This window comes from Myotis nattereri, assembly GCF_964212035.1.
Source record: "Myotis nattereri genome assembly, chromosome: 10".
NCBI lineage: Eukaryota > Metazoa > Chordata > Mammalia > Chiroptera > Vespertilionidae > Myotis > Myotis nattereri.
This window is the reverse complement of record NC_138085.1, coordinates 76,949,424-76,969,950: the sequence shown is the minus strand read 5'-3', so window position 1 is coordinate 76,969,950 and position 20,527 is coordinate 76,949,424. Positions and strand designations below refer to the sequence as shown.

At 40.2% G+C, this 20,527-nt stretch overlaps 1 protein-coding gene across 1 annotated transcript in view; it reads right to left on the bottom strand.

The window, feature by feature from the left end:
* The window catches only part of WDR35 (WD repeat domain 35), a 43,089-nt gene continuing 22,562 nt past the window's right edge, over nucleotides 1-20,527 (bottom strand). Inside the window, exons 12-27 of the mRNA XM_081101290.1 lie at nucleotides 20,164-20,308; nucleotides 19,339-19,408; nucleotides 18,217-18,270; nucleotides 16,288-16,397; nucleotides 15,626-15,836; nucleotides 15,024-15,104; nucleotides 12,584-12,720; nucleotides 11,835-12,038; nucleotides 10,845-10,991; nucleotides 10,081-10,213; nucleotides 7,496-7,606; nucleotides 6,424-6,588; nucleotides 5,193-5,333; nucleotides 3,471-3,627; nucleotides 1,694-1,934; nucleotides 1-1,397 (exon numbers count right to left, since the gene is read on the bottom strand). Of these exons, the coding sequence (XP_080957416.1) occupies nucleotides 1,247-1,397; nucleotides 1,694-1,934; nucleotides 3,471-3,627; nucleotides 5,193-5,333; nucleotides 6,424-6,588; nucleotides 7,496-7,606; nucleotides 10,081-10,213; nucleotides 10,845-10,991; nucleotides 11,835-12,038; nucleotides 12,584-12,720; nucleotides 15,024-15,104; nucleotides 15,626-15,836; nucleotides 16,288-16,397; nucleotides 18,217-18,270; nucleotides 19,339-19,408; nucleotides 20,164-20,308 (2,258 nt within the window). The 3' untranslated portion in view covers nucleotides 1-1,246. The remainder of the gene's footprint in view (nucleotides 1,398-1,693; nucleotides 1,935-3,470; nucleotides 3,628-5,192; nucleotides 5,334-6,423; nucleotides 6,589-7,495; nucleotides 7,607-10,080; nucleotides 10,214-10,844; nucleotides 10,992-11,834; nucleotides 12,039-12,583; nucleotides 12,721-15,023; nucleotides 15,105-15,625; nucleotides 15,837-16,287; nucleotides 16,398-18,216; nucleotides 18,271-19,338; nucleotides 19,409-20,163; nucleotides 20,309-20,527) is intronic.

Here is a 20,527-nt window from a genome sequence, read left to right as displayed (position 1 = left end):
CATATTATTTCACTTAATGCCACATAAAACCAAAGATATCCGCCCCTGAAATACAAAAATATAATTTCAAAGTGTACTTTAGAAAAAAAATGTCTAATACAGTCGTACTCGTGCAGGACAGCAGGCGGGTCGACAATGCTATGTTGCTTTGGGGCACAGTGCCTACTTGTTTAGCTTCATCAGTAGGTTCTGTCACCTCAGTACTTTGGCTTACCATGCGACTTTGAAACTTCACATAGTTCAGACCAAGTTATATGATAAAGCATTACTTAAAGGGACTTATTACAAGAACAGAACATAACTGTTTCCTATACTATCTTTAATATACTACCTCTATCCAACTTCTCTCCAAGTATTTGTCATATATAGACAATTTTGTTCCCTGTGCCCCTTTCACCATGGGAGAGTTTGTTGTTGTTATCCTGAAAAAATCCTTCACATTGAATAAAAACAGTTGGGTCAACTCATGCTGTGGGCCTTCCTCTAGTACCTACCACTTTCAAGACAGACAAGGTCCCCAAAACATGGCCGATCACTAAAACTTTCACAGCTATATATCCCAAACTACATAATTAAGTCTACAAGAGGTTATTTAGAGATGTTGGTTTCTATATTAAACTGAACAGGAAGTAGAGACAGCCACTCAGGCTCTATCTGAAATAACTAACTGGAGGAAAAATTCTAGCGCTCAGGCATGGTTGAACTAGTAGCAAATGAGAAGGCCCAAAAGAGAGTCCCCAATAGATGTGTTAGGAAAGTCTTGAAGAGTCAATAGCTGATTCTGGGCTTGAAGCAAATTGTTTAACCTCCTCTGGTACAACTTTGCCCCGCTCTCATGTTGCCTCTATGCCCTCGCCAAGACTTTTCTGTGACTTAGTAATCTTGACACTATGAGAAAAAAATTTGTTACTCAGAATATTTCCATAGTATCATATAACCAACCACAAGATAGATAGATAGATGGACAGACATGAAATAAGGTTGACTTCCTTATGTTTCATATGAAAATCAGCATCATTATTTCATAGTCATAGTTTAACACAAAATTATATATATGTACATGTGTATATAATATAGATATTATATATATGCGTAATTTATATATAATTTTATGTCAAAATACAACTATGAAATAAAGATGCTGATTTTCATATAAAGTGTATGGAAGTCAACCTTATTATGTACACAGTGATAGCTATGCATATCTGCTACCATGTGTTACAGTCACACACGACTCGTCCTTCCTTTATGCCACTGAGCTGTGGCATAAGGGACAGAAGCTGTAGTTACTGATCTCCTGAGCCAGCACGCAGTGCTTGCACACACTGCACATCCAGAACTGGTACTCGGTGATGGGGCTGCCGGTGGCAACGCATGTTGGCAGTTTCCCTTTCCCTCTGGGAACATAAGAGGAAGAACAAATCATTATACTTCACAGCTTCTAATTACTTAAAACTTTATGACATTTAAAAACTGAGGAATAAAAAAGATTTCAAGGTAAACTTAAAAACTTTTCTTACAATGAGAAAATAAAGCATTAATATACTTCTAAGACTAAATAATATAGGGTATAATGTTAAGGTAACCTACTTCAAAACGTAGTGCTTTAACTACTATATTACACTACTATACATATAGAAATCCAAACTTCTGAAAAGGGAGAATGACACTGACTAATTACAACTAGCCTTACCCTTTAAGAAGGCTGTCCAATTCCGATTTTCTATTGTCTTTTGGCGTATGTTTGGTGAAGATTTCTATGGCAAGGTCTTCATACTGCTGTTTCTGCTCGGGACTGAGGCTCTCCAACGATTCGAGTTTAATAAGAGCTTTGGAACAAGTCCCAAAGGCTTCACAGGCGCAAGCGCAGAGCGCCAGCAGAGAGTAGATCTCCACGGCGGGGATGATGTCCTCGTAGTCCCGCAGGTGAAGAGCTGGGGAAGAAAGAACGTGGATTTCGCAAAGCAATTCCGACGGCGCCCGGGAGAGAATCTGCGCTGTCTTAGTTCACCCGACGTGAGCGTCAGCACAGGGAAAGGAAGCAATGGCGGGGGTCGGAGCACCGGCCGGAAGAAGCAGGCTAGAGCTCAGGGTCCGGAACGCCCGCGGGCAGCTCCGGTCCTGGAAATAGAGACTGGTGGTCTGAGGGTGTGATGTGCTGGTGGTGACAGGAGAGCAGCCTGGTGACTTCACAGTGGCCCAACCAAGATGCTACAGGGAGGCCGGGCGGACGGGGTCATTCCACAGCACTGTCGTGGCCCATCTGGTTCAGTCATTCATGTCCCGGTTTATAAGAAAATTCTCTTATCTATGCTCTTTTGGAATTAATATATCATCATGCATGTAAATAATCTATACATTACAGTACTTAAATACAATGGCATGTTACACAACTACTAAAAATAGTCACATAGCTCTCTTTACCAACGTGGAAAGATAACTGCAATATACTGTTGAAGGTAGAAAGCAAGGCCCTGAACAACATATATTGTATTGATTTTTTTTCTTCAGTAAAACTATATACAAACAGCAACTTTACGGGTAAGGAGAAATGTCGAAAAGGGCCCTAGCTGGTTTGGCTCAGTGGATAGAGCCTCAGCCTGCAGACTGAAGGGTCCTGGTTCAGTTCCAGTCAAGGGCACATGCCTGGGTTGCGGGCTCGATCCCCAGTAAGGGCATCCAGGAGTCAGCTGATCAATGATTCTCTCTCATCATTGATTTTCTATCTCTCTCTCCTTCTCCCTTCCTCTCTGAAATCAATAAAAAAATATATTTAAAAAAATGTCAAAAAGGAAGTTCACCCAAATGTTGGAAATGACTATTTGTGAGTTATAAAATTTTACTTTTACCTTTGAATTTATCTTTTATCTTTTTGTTTCAGTTGAAATTGTTATATAAGTATCAATTTATTTTAAAAAGTTAAAAATGCTAAACAAAAAGAAAACACAAAAAAAAGTTAAATGCTATAGAAATCTATCTACTAATATAAAAATATTTTAAAACATACTACTGTTTTTAAAAAGTACACAAAAGTATGATCTGCTATACTCCCAATATTGTAGAAAAACAAATTTACTTACTTAAATATATTTATTTCATGTAATATATTGTATTATATAGATGATAGATTGTAAATATTTATATAATATGTATATACACACACACATACAAAAGGACAGGGCAATTAAGTGTTTTCTTTGACTGAATAGAATAGTTAATGCTACAAATATTCTTTTTGCTTATCTCAAACTTCTTGTTTTTCTGTGAATTGTACATATTGCTTTCTATATTTTTTGTTTTAAAAAAATAAAAAGAACATCAAAAAGGGGAATGCACAAACACATTATAGATAGCAAATCTCAAACATAAGAAAATAAATCCATCGGGAAAAAGGTGTTATTGAAATTACTATAAGGCCCTTCCTATTCAGCTTATAATTTTAGACCCCGCCCATTAGGGAACAGGCCCACCTGTCTTCAGTGCACTGTCCGCAGAGCCCTCATAGAGCTGCCGCTGCGCCAGGATGAAGAAGTGGTAGGCCTCGGCGCCCCGCCAGGCATTATCTGTGAGCCGACTGGTTGTGGACAGCACCTCTTCCTCCAGCAAACCAGCCAGCGCCGAAGTGGCCTGCAAGTGAAGCACAGGATTCCCTCAGCACAGCCACAGCAACAGCCCCGCCCAGAAGATAACTACATTCCAATCTCTAAATTAGCAGATTTATCATTACAAAACTGTCATTGCAGACTTAATTTCTTCATTATAATTCATGTTTTAGCAAACTGTGTGATCAAATTTTCTTCAGCTTTACTGAGGTATAATTTAAATAAATATAAGATAGTTAAAGTATACATTGTGGTGACTTGCTATACATATACATTGTGAAAGGATTGATCTAATTTTAAAACAGAATTGATTAAACTTTAATAAGAGATTCATTTGCATATTAAAATAATATATATAACCTAGAAAATTTTTAGGACTCACAGATTAGAAAGGATTTTCTAAGTAAGGAATTAAAGCAGATTGTAGATTAGTCTTATAGTAAAAACTAGGGGCTCGGTGCACAAAATTGGTGCACTGGGGGGGGGGGAGTGTCCCTCAGCCCAGCCTGCCCCCTCTCACATACTGGGAGGCCTCAGGCGTTGACCTCCATCACCCTCCGATCGCCTGATCGGCCCCTTGCCCAGGCCTGACGCCTCTGCCAGAGGTGTCAGGCTTGGACAGGGGACCCCCATCTTCCCCCGATCACTGGCTCTGGCCCCCGCCCAGGCCTGAGGCCTCTGGCCCAGGAATCATGCCTGGGCAGGGGACCTCCATCTCCCTCTGATCGCTTGCTCCACCCCCCGCCCAAGCCTGACGCCTCAGCCAGAGGAGTTGACCCTCATCACCCTCCGATCACCAATCACCGGATCGGCCCCTTGACCAGGCCTGAGGCCTCCGGCAGAGGTGTCAGGCCTGGGCAGGGGACCCCCAGCTCCCCGTGGTTGCAGGCTCCACCCCTGCCCAGGCCTAACGCCTCTGGCCTAGGCGTCTGGCCCGGGCAGCGGGGACCTGCAGTGGCAGCGGGGGGCGCTGCGATCGTGGGCTTCGCTTTAGGCCCAGGCAAGGGACCCCTAGCTTCTGGGACTGCCAGCTTCGACCGTGCCCAGCTCCCATCGCTGGCTCCACCCCTACTTCCTGCTATCACTGGCCAGGTTGGCAAAGGCGCCTGATTCTCCGATCATGGCTGGGGGGCAGGGCAAAGGCGGCCCCAGGGCCGCCTTTGCCCTGCCCCCCAGCTCTTAGCTTCCCCCCTGGGTTTCCGATCACTGTCAGTGGCAGGGGGCTTCTTCCTGCTTTCCCTTTCGCCTCCCTGCATTGTGCCTACATATGCAAATTAGCCGCCATCTTATTGGCTGTTAACTGCCAATCCTAGTTGGCAGTTAATTTGCATATAGCCCTGATTAGCCAATGAAAACGGTATTGCCGTACGCCAATTACCATTTTTCTCTTTTATTAGTGTAGATAGTTTTCCAATATTTCCAAATAAAAATTTCTAACATTTGAGTACTAATTCCATATCAGTCATTCCTTTCCTCATATCATTTAAGGAAATAAATGCAAATAGGCAAATTAAACGGCCTGTCCAAAAAGAGAAGTTTGATTGTTTTTTCTTTAGACACTTCGGATGAGTTATATAAGGGTCTACTTACCTCCGAACTCTTTCCTTTAACTTTTCCTCGCTGAGCGTTTTTCATCTGCTCGTGGTACTGCTCTATCAATAAGGCTGACAGTACATACAGCTTCTTGACACACAAAGGTTTCGTTCTTTTCTTCGCCTCTTCATCAGCAATCTTTAAGTATTTAAAGAATTGAGGGAAGATATTACTCAATCTATATTTGTACAGATATAATCAGCTCAAATTTAATTCTCTTAAAAAAGGAGGAAAGTCAGTAGGATGGAATATAAATATCCCTCATTTTAAATATTTTTAAACCCACTTTTTCCTTAGTACTGATAAGTACTTAGTTCCTTCTTAGTATTTAACCCTTGAAGTTATAACTTAGAAGATTCTTAGAAAATAACAGATGTCAAGTCAGAATGAAGAAAGCATTCAAGGAATGGGTAATATTTTCCATAACAGATTTTTTTCTTTTTCTTTTTTAATATGTTTATTGATTTCATAGAGAAAGGGAGAGGGAGAGAGAGAGAGAGAAACATAAATGATGAGAGAGAATCATTGATCGCCTTCCTCCTGCACGCCCCCTACTGGGGATCAAGCCCACAACCCGGGTATGTGCCCTTGACCGGAATCAAACCCGTGACCTTTCAATCCACAGGGCAATGTTCTATCCACTGGGCCAAACCAGCTAGGGCACAAAGAAATTTTTTAAATAATGTTTTAAGTGCACAGAGATTAAATGGCTTTAATGGTAGGTATATCATGTTAAATTCAGAAATTTCTATTTAAACAATTCTGAGGGAAATTTTTCACTTTTTCATTAAAGCAAATGTGAAAAGAATAGAATGTAAAATGTGCATACACTCATACCGTACTACTCACCTTCCTGCCAAATGCATATTATGAAACGTGTAATGTCTTTAAGACGTGCGCATTTTAAGGGACCCAAAATTCTATTGTCAACAGGACTTAATTCCCAGTTAAGGGAAATTGTACTTTGTGGTCCCTAAAAATCCTATAATTCTTTAATGTCAGTATTAAATAAACACATAATTGTTTAGGTAGCAATAAGATGCTAATATTAATAAATAGCCTGTTAGTAAAGGTAATAATAAGATAACACATTGTTATAGTAGTGATAAAACCAGAGGTATTTTGCTACAACAAATATTTGTTTCCAAACAAATTCGAAAATGTGTTCTTCAACATCTAAGAAAACACTGGTAACTAGAACAAACCAAATACCAACAACATTACATACCTTAAACATCAATTTGGCAGCATCATAAAAGTAATTGGCTTTCCGATAGAGCTCTATGGCATCAAGAGTTTTATTCTTTTCCAATAAGTGAGCTGCATACCTCGCTAACAGGGATCCAATTTCTTTCATATTATGATTTTTAGCCAATTCAACAGCTTTGTTCCACTAGGAGAAAAAAATATACCGTTCAGTTACCTAAGCACTTATAGTCACATATCACAGACTTCACACAATAAATCTTCAAGTTTATAATAATAATGCTGTATTAAAATTAAAATGCTATCTATTTTTTAAATCACTTAAAATAAAAGCAATTACAAGTTTTACAAATAAAACATGCATCAAAATGATGACATGATCTAAGACTTTGCGTTGCTTAAGAAGTACATCCGAAAAGGAAAGCTTCAAAGTGGATAATCACATTAATCTTAAAATTCTAACTCTGCTCAAACTAGGAGAGAGAAAAAGATGTGTTTAGTAAATCAAAATACACAATTTCAGTTAAGAAAAAATCCTATCAGCTATAACATTTGAAAGATATTTTTTCTAAAGCAAATGAAGCTTTATAAAATACTTTGGGAAAATACTTCAAAGAATGCAGCGATAGTGAACAATGTCAACAACAATTCGGTACTTCAATTTTAGTTAAGTTCCAGCTCTTTAAAATATCAAGTATACATTTTCTTTAAAGGCAAAAGAATATAGATTTGCCAAAAGAAATATTAAGAAAGTAACTCAATCCTTTCCTCTTGCAATAATCATTACCTAGTCCTTCTATGGAAACAAAACCCAATCCTAATAAAACGCAGAAAATTATGAAATTGCTTCCAGATAAAAACCTGCCAGACTAAAGCGCAAGGTTACTTCCTGTTCCCATACTGAGCTAGTTTTGACTGCGTCAGCCTTAATGGTGGCGCTTCAAGAGGTGAGGGAAGGCCAACCTTTTCTCAGTCCTCAACTAAGTCAGAGACGTCCTGTCTCCTGTCACTACTTTCATCCCAAGCTCTCCGACCCTTATGTTGGCCACAGTTTCTAAAGGACGACCGCGGTCACTTAACTTCCAGTTCCTTACTTGGTTGAGATGCACACAGGTATCTACTGCTGCCTTTGGTTGATTACATTTCAAAAACGCAGCCACTGCTTGTTCACACATTCCAACTCTCACAAACATTTGTGCTATTTCCTGTAAGGACAAAACAATACTCTCAGATGTCACAGACCAAGGAAAGCACTTCTACTTGAACTTACAAGACTCCCTGGGAACATGTGCGTATTAAATGGACCGGTGGTTACAGTAATTTTGCATTTAAACAGACAGAGGGACAGAGGCCACCAACCAGCACGGATGCTAACCATCACCCTCTATAAACCCGTGATCCCCGGCGCCCACCAGGATCTGAGTTTTAACCAGGACCTGAAGACACTGACTCTTTTCTTCCTCAGGTTAGAAGCTAGTTTACAGACACACCAACCAAGCAAACCCACACTCGTGGTAAGCAAAGCCTTTGGGCATATGGTATCATCAAAGGTAACTGTTAATTTGAGGCTTACGGGAACTCTCATTCACAGAGTCCCCAATACCCCTATAAAGAATGCCCCAACAAGCTGGCCATTCATCGGGTCAGAACACTGGACCCGAAACAGCTCCCTCGGAGGGCGGAGGCAGGAGAGAAACCACACGAAAAACATCCCACCTACGGGGCTGGACTTCCCATTTCCAGAATATTTTCTTTTCTTTCTGAATCTATTTGGCCAGAGTTGTTCTCTCCCCACCCTACTTTTAAAATATTTTGAGAAATACAAAAGTATATTTTGTACCAACTATCTTTTAAAAAGTAATGCTAATATTTTCTGATTATAAACTAATACATTCTTATGGTTAAAAATTTTTAAAACACAAAAATGTGGTCATTCATAATCTATTAACCACAGGAGACCGTTCTCAACAGTCCAATGGAAATTCCTAACATCTTTGTCCTCTGAATACATGTGTGTATATGAGGTGGTGCATGTATTGTGATCATACCATACAGGGTGGGGCAAAAGTAGGTCTACAGTTGTGAGCATGTGAAACACAGAGTTTATTCTTGTATCATTATTTAGTAACTAGAGGCCCAATGCACGAAATTCGTGCAAGAGTAGGCCTTCCTTCCCCCAGCTGCCAGCACTGGCTTCCCTCTGGCACCCAGGACCCCGGCTTCCCTCGAAGCTCCGGCTTTGTCCAGAAGGTCGTCTGGTCTAATTAGCATATTACACTTTTATTATTATAGATTAGTAATTACTAAACATTATTAATTTGTATTATTTTCCATACAAACAACTGTAAACCTACTTTGCCAAACCCTGAACTAGTATAAGGCTTTGTATCCTTCCTTTCCCACTTAAATATTATGTACATTTTACCATATTACTAAAAACTGCTTCAAAACTTGATTTGAAATGTGTAGTACTATTTTAAGTTCTTAATTATTTTAGTTATTTAAGTGTTACTATAGCTATAATTACTTAGTATTGACTTAGTAACATTACTATTCTGGATACTCCACAGCAAGACTTTTTTCTGCGTCATTAGACACACTAACAGACAACAGCCACGTGGGCTACGCTGTCATGATACCCCAGGTCACAGGTAATTTCCATTTCTTTCCCTTCCAGAAAACACACAGGACGAGAAGGAAGGGTGTGAAATGCCACTGCCACAGGGAAACTGCTCTAATTCACAACACAGAAAACGGGCTTCTCAGAATTCTATGCTCACCTGTTAGTTAAGAGACAACATTTTTGTGGCAGAGCTCACAGCTGATCCGGGTGCAGACCCTGCAGCTGGGAGCTGCTAACTCTATGGGTGTTACACTGTTCAGTGGTTTACATTTTGGATAAAGCAAGTCAAATACAAACTCATTACCATCATCCGACAAGTAAAGATGCTTAAAAAGGACAAAGTTCCAGAGAACTTGTAGTTTCTCTTTTTTAACACTAAATATTTTATTGTTGAAATAAACTAATAAAAGTCAAGCTTTCTTTTTTAACTCTTGTTGCAGCAAATTTCAAACATACACATACTAAGCACCAGACACAGCCTGGACTATTCGAAAGCAAATATCTGACCACATATCATTTCATCTGTAAATCTGTCCTGGTTCAGCTAAGTTTTATAAGCAATTTTATAAAATGGGTAAAACTACACAGAACTGTGATCATGTTAAAGTAGCAGGAATGTTACTAGGTTTTCCTCCATTTTTAAGTATTCTGTAATATATTTTTTTAAATATATTTTATTGATTTTTTACAGAGAGGAAGGGAGAGAGATAGAGAGTTAGAAACATCGATGAGAGAGAAACATCGATCAGCTGCCTCCTGCACATCTCCTACTGGGGATGTGCCCGCAACCCAGGTACATGCCCTTGACCGGAATCGAACCTGGGACCTTTCAGTCTGCAGGCCGACGCTCTATCCACTGAGCCACACCCGTTTCGGCAAGTATTCTGTAATATTGATGTAATGTTTTAGCAATCAAAAGCATTGTTCCAATCTAAGAAACTAAGATTATAGATTAGTTTAAAATTTTCCTTCCCACAGAGGATATATCCTGACTATAACATAAAAACCTTATAAAGTAAACTAACAACTTCAAAAACTTCAATTTACAATACCCACTGGAAGCAACTTATGGTTTTCTGGAAGTGAATTGGCAAGATTCTCCAATCCCTCACAATCTTCTAACATGTAATAACACTCAGCTAAGCGTTCCTGGTTTTGGCCTTGTACGTAATATTGTACAGCATTCAACCTATGGGAGAAAAAAGGAAAACTTTTAAAGCTAATGTGAACCTCCTGATAAATAGCACTTTCACCAAAAAATGTTCCTTCATTAGAATTACTAGGATTATTCTAGTCAACATCTTCAGTTACAAAATGTCTTTGAAGCATATAAATTGGGGGTTGGGGGTGGAATCTAAAACTGTGAAGCATGCTTTAGTTACAACATTCTTTGAATAGTCTTAATACTGTTTTAATCTGATACACAGTGGTGCTTCCAGACACTGACATTAATAGAAAAGCATACTGCTCAAAATGAAAACTGAAGAATAAAAGCCAATGATTTCTGAAAATAACCTACAATAACAAAATAAGCCAACATAAAATGCTGTTTTCACTTTTTCGGAAATGAATCATAGAATGGCTTAGAATTGCACACTGTGGTCTCAAACAGGAAGAGCTGCCGGGAGTTAAGCTCAAGGTTTTTGAGTTTGAAACTCCAGAGCTTATCTAACAACTGGGAGCATCTCATGCCCAACGTGAACCCAGAGCTACTTGAAGTGCAGGACCCAGGAGGGCGCTCCTCATTTCCTAGGTAAGAATGCCAGCAGCTACGTTCCACAGGCTGTGATTGGCTGAGTGGGTCCAGACAGGTTCCTTACCACTTCTGTCGGTCAGCAAAGTAGTCTCCGATGGCATTGTGGGCTTGCTCAAGGAGACTGTCGTCTGCATCACCAGACCCAGTTTTCAGGAGCTGGAGTACTCTAAACCAATCTCCCAACTTCAGCCGGAGGCCAATAGCAAGATCTCTGCAAACAGAGGCATTCATTCAGTTACTAATTCATTCATTTGACAAATATTTCTCAAGCGCCTACTATGCGCGAGGTCCAATTCTAGGGTACTGCGGGTACACAGCAATGAACAGACATGGCAATTCTCCAAACATTTTAGAAACTTAACCTGACCAGGTAAGAAGCAATGGGGAGAACCCAGAATAGGGAAAAGGAATCAATTTGCCTCCTTTCATTTTCCTGGACTTCCAATTCCCTCAGCAAAATAATGACTTCAATAATAATCACTCCTTTTCATCAATTTCTTAGACATGATCAGGTTTATTTAAAAACCAAACATATAAAAACATGTTTGGCTTTATCTTTCTTTTCAGGGCTTGAGTTATATTAAGGGCCTCTCACAAGTACAAATAATATGAATAAAAATTAGACAATGTTTAGAGCTGAAATGAAGCTCATACATTATTTTATATACTTCTAAAATAAAATATAAAGAGTAAAACTCAATCCCTAAACACGTTTGAATTTTATTTCATGCTCCTTGACAACAGTAAATTAAATAATGGCCTAAACCCAAATAATGAACTGTGTAATAAATGAGAAAGCCCCCAGTCACTGTGCTCACATGATTATTTTTCCTACCAAGCGAAAAAATCTACCGGGGCCAGCTATTCATATGTGTGCAAACTAAGAAAACTGCCCCAAATTACACGCCATAAATTAGTGAGGGGCATGGGGAATGTCTAGGTTGAACTCCAAGCTGAAATGATTTTCTAAAAGAAACGGTTTGGTGCCGTTAATGTGTTTTACATTCCTCCTTCCCTTGCCAGCACCCCGGATGCCGGCACCCTGAGCACTGACCTTCTGTCCATGTCAAGATACATCTTCTCGGCCTCCTCGAACCTGCCGAAGTAGGCAGCCACTTCCGCCTGCTTCATGGCCTCGCTCTGCAGGTGGCCCAGGCGCTTCACAAACTTGATGCCCTGGTAATCTTTGCAGTGCACAAACGCTTGCTCTGCCGTGTGCAAATCCAGCTTCTGGAGAGCCGCTTCAGCCAGCAGGCGCCTTCAGAAAAAAAAAATCCGAAAAGTCTATGCAAATTCCTGATAAACGAGTCTTGCACCAGAACTCGGTGATCGTACCTATGGTTTCCAGTGAAGCACGGTGGGAAGCGATTGTCCTCACACATCTTTGTGCCCACTTCATTTAATGTTATGCCTATTCTCAGGTCTTCCAAATCTAAACTGAATTTATCTTAAAAAGAAGAACGAGAGCGGGAAGGCCATCCCGATGGAGGCTGGCAGGAGAGGGGGCCAGAGCTGAGGGTTTAAAAGCCCCACCAGTCCTAGCCGGTTCGGCTCTGTGGACAGAACATCGGCCTGGGGACTGAAGGGTCCCAGGTTAGATTCCAGTCAAGGGCGCATGCCTGGGCTGTGGGCTCGATCCCCATTAGGTGGCATGAAGGAGGCAGCCAACCAACAATTCTCTCTCATCATTGATGTTTCTATCTCTCTCTCCTCTCCCTTCCTCTCTAAAATCAATTTAAAAAATTTAAAAATTAAGAAGGAAACACCCACCAGCCACTTGGGGAGGGTTCTACTTCTACCTACCAAAGTCGGGGGTGCGGATTGTCCTCTATGAACTGAGACGCATCTTCAATTCCCACCTTCTCAATCAATGCTCGGCTATCTCGCAGGGACCGAATCTCAAAGTTAATTATGTAATCCTTGTTGGGATGTTCTGGATTCTAAACGTAAAGATGGAAAGAAAAAAATTCAAATAGTTGCCTTTGGAGTATATGTTTCTTCTTTACAGTTTAACAAGAAACTGCATCGCAGTGTAGGCAAAACTTGGAAGCAAAAGAAGTCCCCCGTGTGGGTCTTTTGAGTTACCCAGAAAACACGCCTCCTAGGCTCTCAGGCTGCCTGTGGGAAGAGGGGACAGCGGTAGGAGTCCCTTTCTAGAAGGGACACTCAGGCAGGGGTTTCCCTCAGCTCAAACAGTCTATGGTCTATTCCCGAGGCACTGCTGACTTCGGGCCCAAAGCCTCTGCCCCTCCCTCCTTCACCTCCCTCGCAGCCTGGGCAATGAAAGGGTTGCTCCACCTGCAGCTGGGCAGCAGGCAAACAAAAGAAAAAGAGCTGGTGTTCATTGCCACTTTTGTTTTGTAATTTAGTAATCTAACAACAACAACAAAAACAAAGGCTAATGGCCAAAGAAAGGAAACAAGTGGTTATAATGAACTCAGCAACATTCCACGTGTTCTAAGTAACGAAAAGCGAAGCGTATGGGAAAATGAGAGCCCTGGGTGTCAACAGCAATGGCTCCCCAGAGGCCAGTTCTCTGAAAACGTGAACTGAGCCGCGTGGACGCCTGCTCACCCTGCCACGAAACCACTGTATCTAGAAGCTGGGAAGTTCTCAGGGATCTCCAGGCACCAAGGAGGAAGTAGTAGGAAAAGAGCATGAGGTTGGGATTCAAACAGACCTGGCTCAAATCCTAACTCCACTGCTTTCTGGCTGACAACTCTTTGTGGGACCTGCCTACCGTCCACGTCCTACAGATGCGAGGCAGGAGGGCAAGGGTGAAGGGTGAGAGGTGAAGCTTAAACGCTGTCAGTGTCAAACATCAAAGATGAAGTGTGAGGCATTATATCACCTCCACTGTGAGCATGGGGCTCTTCTCCACGTGGAGAGCACTTCTGCAACAAGTAAAGACCTGCCCTGTTTAGATCTGTCAAAGAACAGACCTGGTTCCATCTGCAGTTACTGTCCTATTTAAATTGAATACATAACATCAGAGAGTATGTATTTCCCTTTCCTCTCTTATGAATGAAGAGATAAGGCCTTTTGCTTGCCGTCTTTCCCAAAAGATTTAAATATGAGACTAAACAACTACCAAAAAGCCTCACACCAGCCTCCTTCCCGCTCTCTCACACCATTTTCAGACCAGCTGGGGAGGCTGCCCTTTCCCCCCAGAGCCTCGTTGCGGAATTTGAAACCTTTTTACACCTTCTAGGTGCCTGTGGACCCATCACCCTTGACATCCAAACCGAACTTTGGGTGGGACCCATCCTGCTGCTGCAGGGTGGTCATGATACAGGAAAGAAAAACCCAGTTCCTAATAAAATGGCCATCATCACACAGCAAACCAAAGTGTGGAACATGCTACAAACCGCAACTAACTTCTGGAAATTTAAAATCTACTATTCTGATTCCGAAAAATATACGAAGTACATATAAAAAGTAAGTGCTTTGGATAAAATGGAGCTAAAACTAATTCTCAAGGGATGGTTAATGAAGACCAAAGCCGGGGTTTGAAGAGGTATCTGGAACCAGAAATAGGTTATTTTTTAAAAACCTGGAAAAAATGAAAAGATGGTGAATTTTCAAAGAAAAAGTTACTCAAGTATCCTAGAGACAGAAAAGGACTAAGTAAATTGTCAAAAGCTTCTTCAGGACCTCTTCGTTATTACTATAAAAATGACAACCACTAGCTACCATTTTTGAGCTCTTGGTCCTAGTGCTTGGTCTTGGTGCTAAGTGCTTGTTACACGTTATAAATCAAAACCCTATCAGACAGGTGTTAGCATTATCCATACCTGATAGAGGTAAAAACTGAGGCTTGTAGACAGGAACGTGACGCTCTGGAGAAGAGGCAACTGTCTCAAGGTGCACAGTGACAGAGCAGGTAGGGCCCGGATACACCGACTCCTCAACGCGTACCCCTAACCGGGACCCCACGCTGCTTGCTGCAAAATTAATCCCAGTCGAGCCAGCAGCAGAAATATAATTGTTTTTTAAGAATTACCTGGCCCTGACCAGTATGGCTCAGTTAGTTGGAGTGTCATCCCTACCAAAAGGTTGCCAGTTCGATTCCCAATCAGGGCACGTGCCTGGGTTTCAGGTTCGATCCCCAGTTGGGGCACATTCCTATGTGAGGCAACCAATCAATGTTCCTCTGCCACATCAATGTTTCTTTCTCTCTCCCTTTTCCTCTCTCTAAATAACCAATAAACCATATCTTCCAGTTAGGATTAAAAAAAATTACCTTTAATATCTCGTCCAATAACACAGATTTAATTTCTAAATCCTCAAAGTTGCAAATATATCCAGAAGTCTGAATGGGTTCCTTTAAAGACAAAAACAAATGTTATACTTGATTATATAAAATTTTCCTTCTTCAACATAAAGCAGAGGAATGAATAGCAGAGTGAGTTAACCACACGGGGACCACAGCCAGACAGGTCCTCGTGAATGAGAACAGTACAGCATGGTTTATGAAGAAACCCAGTCAGTGGTAAGGTTATAAAAATTCATCTAGCTGTAAATCTCATAGGAATCTAAGTGCTAGCCAAGCCAGACAACAAGCTCAAATTTAAAAAGAAGAAGGCTGCTCTGTTAAAACTACTTAAGAAACACTTTCCACAGGCACCGACTTCTCAGAGGATGTAGAGAACATGTAAAGGATGAGTACTGTTCCCCCGTAAGACCAAGTATTTTAAAACTCTACGGAAATGTTTCTGTTTACTTTCAGAAATTCATGCAGACAACACCAATAAACCTCTGGCAGAAACAAAGGAGAAATACCCAGGTCTTGATATTTGTACCGTTATGATTTATGTACCGTTAATGCTCATTTCTTGTCTTTACCTCAGGATCCAAGTTTCTGAAAACATACATTCTTGTTTTCTCCATCATTGCAAACAAATCAGGATTATCTCTGGCCCACTTCATATCCCAGACATCTTTCCGCTCCAGTTTCAGCAGCTCGCCAATGACTTGCTGCCCCGTGCTGTCCGTTACCCGTGCATCCAAGTCAAAGAAGGTTAGGACTCCTGAGTTGTCTATGATGGCAAGACGGCTACAAACAATGAACCCGGAGAGGGGAAATGGTAAGTTACTATCAGCGATCATGAATATAAGTATGACCCAGCAATCTAGGTAGAAATGGCTTTAGATAAAAAACTGACTTCAAACACAGTTTTACAAATTTGATAGAAGACATGGACGACTCTCCACTTTGCTTCCTTGTGAGGAAAGAGATATCCAAGGAGATTAAAGCAACTGGCATATAAATAACTTAAACACTGCACTAGCATTTCTGTATTTTGCCCGATTAGAGAAAGACATCTAAACCAAATACAGTACCAAAAATATAAATATTTAAATACCAATACAGTATAGTCAAACCACACTGAACTATCAGGCAAGTTTAAACACACACATATCTTTGCATTTATTACATAAATCTAGCAATCCACACGGATAATGTCTAAGTCACACATCTGCCTGAAGGGGGCCTTCAGACTTACCTAGAGTTGCAGTTCAGCGATAACTGGTTGGCTCGACAATTAAGGGAATATTTTTGAATCAAACCAACATTAGGAAGACTGTATCTCTGAATGGCGCCAGATTCACGACCCTATGGAAATTACTTTTGATTATTAAGCAAATTTCCACAATATTTTAAAGACCAACATTAAAGTACAACTACAGGTCTCTCTATATGTTCATAATTTGTTTCAAAATCAAAGTGATGGTATCATAGCAAATCCCCTTGTGATAGTGAATCATGTTTCTGAGTACATAATTCTCTCCTACGTTAATCAAAACCTTTTAAAAGTGGCAGAAGGTGATCCAATTGTTTTCATGTAGCATTCGAAAAAGAAGTCAAAAATCTAGTTCTTCAATAATATACACATTCTTACATCACAAGGAAGAAATACCTAGCATTATTTATAGTTGTCTACGGTAATATTCAGGGCACATTAAAGGCTAAAATATAAAGCATTTACTGCATTAAATTTCATATATAAGATCACTGTATGAAACAGCTGCTACTGAGAGTCTACCTGCTATGCGTTAGGAAGATTATCAGAAAGCAATGATACAATCAGTATTAAATGTGCTTAAAAATGGAATAGAGTATAAGTTCCTATGCAACTCTGTGCAGGCCTTAAGGAGCAAACCACCGTTTTCAAACCCCCTGTGCCCCAAGCCGAGCCCAGGCAACGGGGCACAGTGGAGGCTCCTGGCAGCCAGTCCTCCCCTCGTCCCTTCCCCTGCCACAGAGCAGCGCTGCTTTTGCAAAGTGACTCTCAAGAGGGGCCAGTCAGAAAGGCTGGGGAGTGCTAGGGGTGGGGGTGGGGAGGATATTTTCTGATGTATAAAAGAGACATGTGGGTGTTAAAATATTTAATATATCGACAAAACAAGATTTTGTTTTTGAAAAAGGTGGTCCTATGGCTTAAAACGTTTGAAAAAGTAAAAGTTCTAAAAACTGTTTACATTGCAACAGTAGAAAGAGGTGTTCAATGCAGAGGACATCTTCTGCATCGAAACTTTTGGCTGATATTAAAACTATTTCAATGCGTTTCTTATAGGTAGGTTCTCATTTGGGAGTTAGGTCCATTTTTGTTATTGTTCTGAGTTGCAAGTTACTATTTTCTGCAAATGTCAGAAACACACACACACGTATTTTCTTAAAAGCCACCCTGCCATATAGCAAAAGAGAAAACAAGAGATTCCACAGACCTAAGACAAACTGCTGAAAACATACACCAAGTTCATTTGGTGAGGAAAAATGAATACCATGTTCTTAAGATTGTTTTCCCCCCTTAAATTAGTTAACTAATGGCTAAAGCACATAACTAGAGCTGGAAACAGACACCATGAAGGCCTGGTTTACATAATTCAAATTCAGTGACTCTACCAGCATTACTATGTCAAAGTCAACATTTATCTCTAAAATTAATATTTTCAAATGTCAGAACTCAAGAAAAGACACTATACACTGATGTTATTTGAAAAATTCTGCAAAAATTTGCCATGCATATCTTTATTTTAATGGCTAGCAAACACGCTACCTCTTCACCCTAAACCTTACACAAGTAGCTGAGCCAAAACACTTTCTCCAATGTGAACTAGCAGGCGACATAGAGGAGGAAACCTCTAAACCTCTGACCACCACCCAATCCACCCCAATTCTGCTAACCCTTAAAGGGCTCATTCAATCCAGTGACAAACTCTCCCCACTGACCCTCATTCTACTGCTTTTACAAACAGCTTTTTGCAAAAGATGAACCATTTGTGAGGCAATCTTTAAGACTTTTTTATTTCTTATGTTGGATTCAATTAAACACAACATGCCCCATAAGATGATATTCAAATCCAAAACATGTTGCTTTGCTCTATTTTTACAATTTAAACAACTATTATTCAAAATTTTTTTCACAACTTACCACAATCAACGTCTTATCAGATGCAGTTAAGGCACAAATTGGATCCCTTGTGCCCTAAAATAAATCAATTTGTTATTCTTTAACAAATATTTATTAGATGAATAATCTGGTAAAAGGTAGTATGCAGTTCAACAATACATTTTCTAGCTTAACAAACTTTTACTAACCTACTATGCACCAGACACTAAACTAAGCACTAGAGATACTAGGATGAAATTTTTACCTTCAGGAATTAGTCAAAAGTCTACTGTGGCCTGGGCTGGTGTGGCTCAGTGATTGAGCGTCAACCAGGTTGCAGGCTCGATCCCTAGTAGGGGGCGTGCAGGAGGCAGCCGATCCATGATTCTCTCTCATCATTGATGTTTCTATCTCTCTCTCTCCCTCTCTCTTCTTCTCTGAAATCAATAAAAATATATTTTAAAAAAAGTAGTTCACACAGTAGTTATGAGATCACAGAGGAAGGAGCATGGAGGCAAAAACTGAGCTTAGTCATAAGAGATGAACAGATGATAGAAGGACCACCATGCCAAAATGAGAGAGGGAGATGGCCTGGCACTGTCACAACCTGGATGGTACTCAAGAGGTTACGCTTAGCGAAAGGAAGCCCATCTCTAAAGGCCGCATGCTACACGATTCCATTCATAAAACATTCTCAGGTGTCCAAACTCTAGAGATGGAAACAAATTAGTGGTTGCCAGGGAACAGGGATGGTGTAGAGAGGAGGTGTGAAAATGAAGAAGTCGCTAGCACAAGGCACACATACAAACAATGAGGAATCGGATCATAGTTTAACAGTAATATTACCAGTGCCAATTTCCTGATTTCGATATTATACTACATTTATATAAAATGTCCCATTTGAAGGAAGCTTGGTAAATAAGTTCTATGTGCTATTTTTGCAACTTCCTGTGAGCCTACAATTATTTTAAAATAAAATGTTTTTAAAAATCAAAAGAAGAAAAAGTAGCAGATCTAGAGAAAGGTTTTCAGAATAGAAAAATATTTAAAGAATTACTAGGATAATATGCTCTCACTGGAGACAAATTCTTTTACTGGTCTCAAAATAAAATTACAGTATTTCCAAATCTACACATGTTTGACGGCAGCAATAAAATCACCTACTTGAATGGCTTTATTATAATCAAGCATTCCATCCACTGATCCAGAAGGACTATCATCAATATGATAGATTCTGGGGGGGGAAAAATCAGAATTTCAAAGACAGTATAACGGTTATACTATTTCATAATCTCTAGAATAGTTAAAGGATTGGATGACACCAATGAATATTGTTATTTAACATAAATGCCATTATTTTAAAGAATTCTTGACAATGCTCAATCTTATAAAGGTAAAAATTATCTACCTACCAGGGGAGAGACAGAAACCACCTGACCAGTGCACCCAACCTAAGACCTCGCCCGTGTCTGTGTCTAAGGACCTGTCTCTTCTGTGGTGAGGAGCACGAGAAAAACCCCTCCTGTCCCGGAAGGACCTGCACCACCAACACACAGGCCTTAGCGGACTCACCATGTTTCAGCAGAGCATCGTAGCTCTAATTAGTGAGAGCAGAGGGGTGAGAATAGCCATTTCCTTATAAAAACATAGATTTCCAGTCTTCATCTCTAAGGGCTTTCTTTTATTATACCACTCTTATCTCTTTTATTTTGATAAATTTAAACAGATACGTTTGAAAGATATTCAGATTAACTGGAAAATATTATTTCTGTTCATCAAAACAATTTACAGTTCTCAGGCATGACAATTTATAACTAACTGTGTGATTTAAATGTGATCTAGTTGAGGACAGCATTTGAGAGCTTGCCCCCCAGCATATGTTGTCAGTTCAGCTCAAAAGAAACTTATTAAAAAATATATAAAAATAAAAATAAATATTATAAATATGATACAGTTGAGCTTCCAAAAAATATGCAACAAAAGACATACCTTTCTCTCCCTTCTTTCCGAGACCGTGTCATCTGATTGATTTCCAACGCTGTGAGCTTCTTTGACACACGATATTGCCAGATATAAAATGCTTCTTTTGAAGCTGCTATCACATGGGTTTTGGTCATTGCAACAAATAGTGGAACTATTAAAAAACATTAGGACAATTAGGTTACAGTCACACAAAACCTCAGAATGTGCTGCAAAGGACTTCAGCGATCCCCGAGTTCAACCGCTCCTTTTACAGACAACATACCCCACACAGTCTGGGAAATCAGATGAGAGTCAAAAGCTTGTAAAACCATATAAAAAATGTTAATTCAAAATAGGTCAAAGAGCTAACCATAGGACTCTTAGAAAAAAA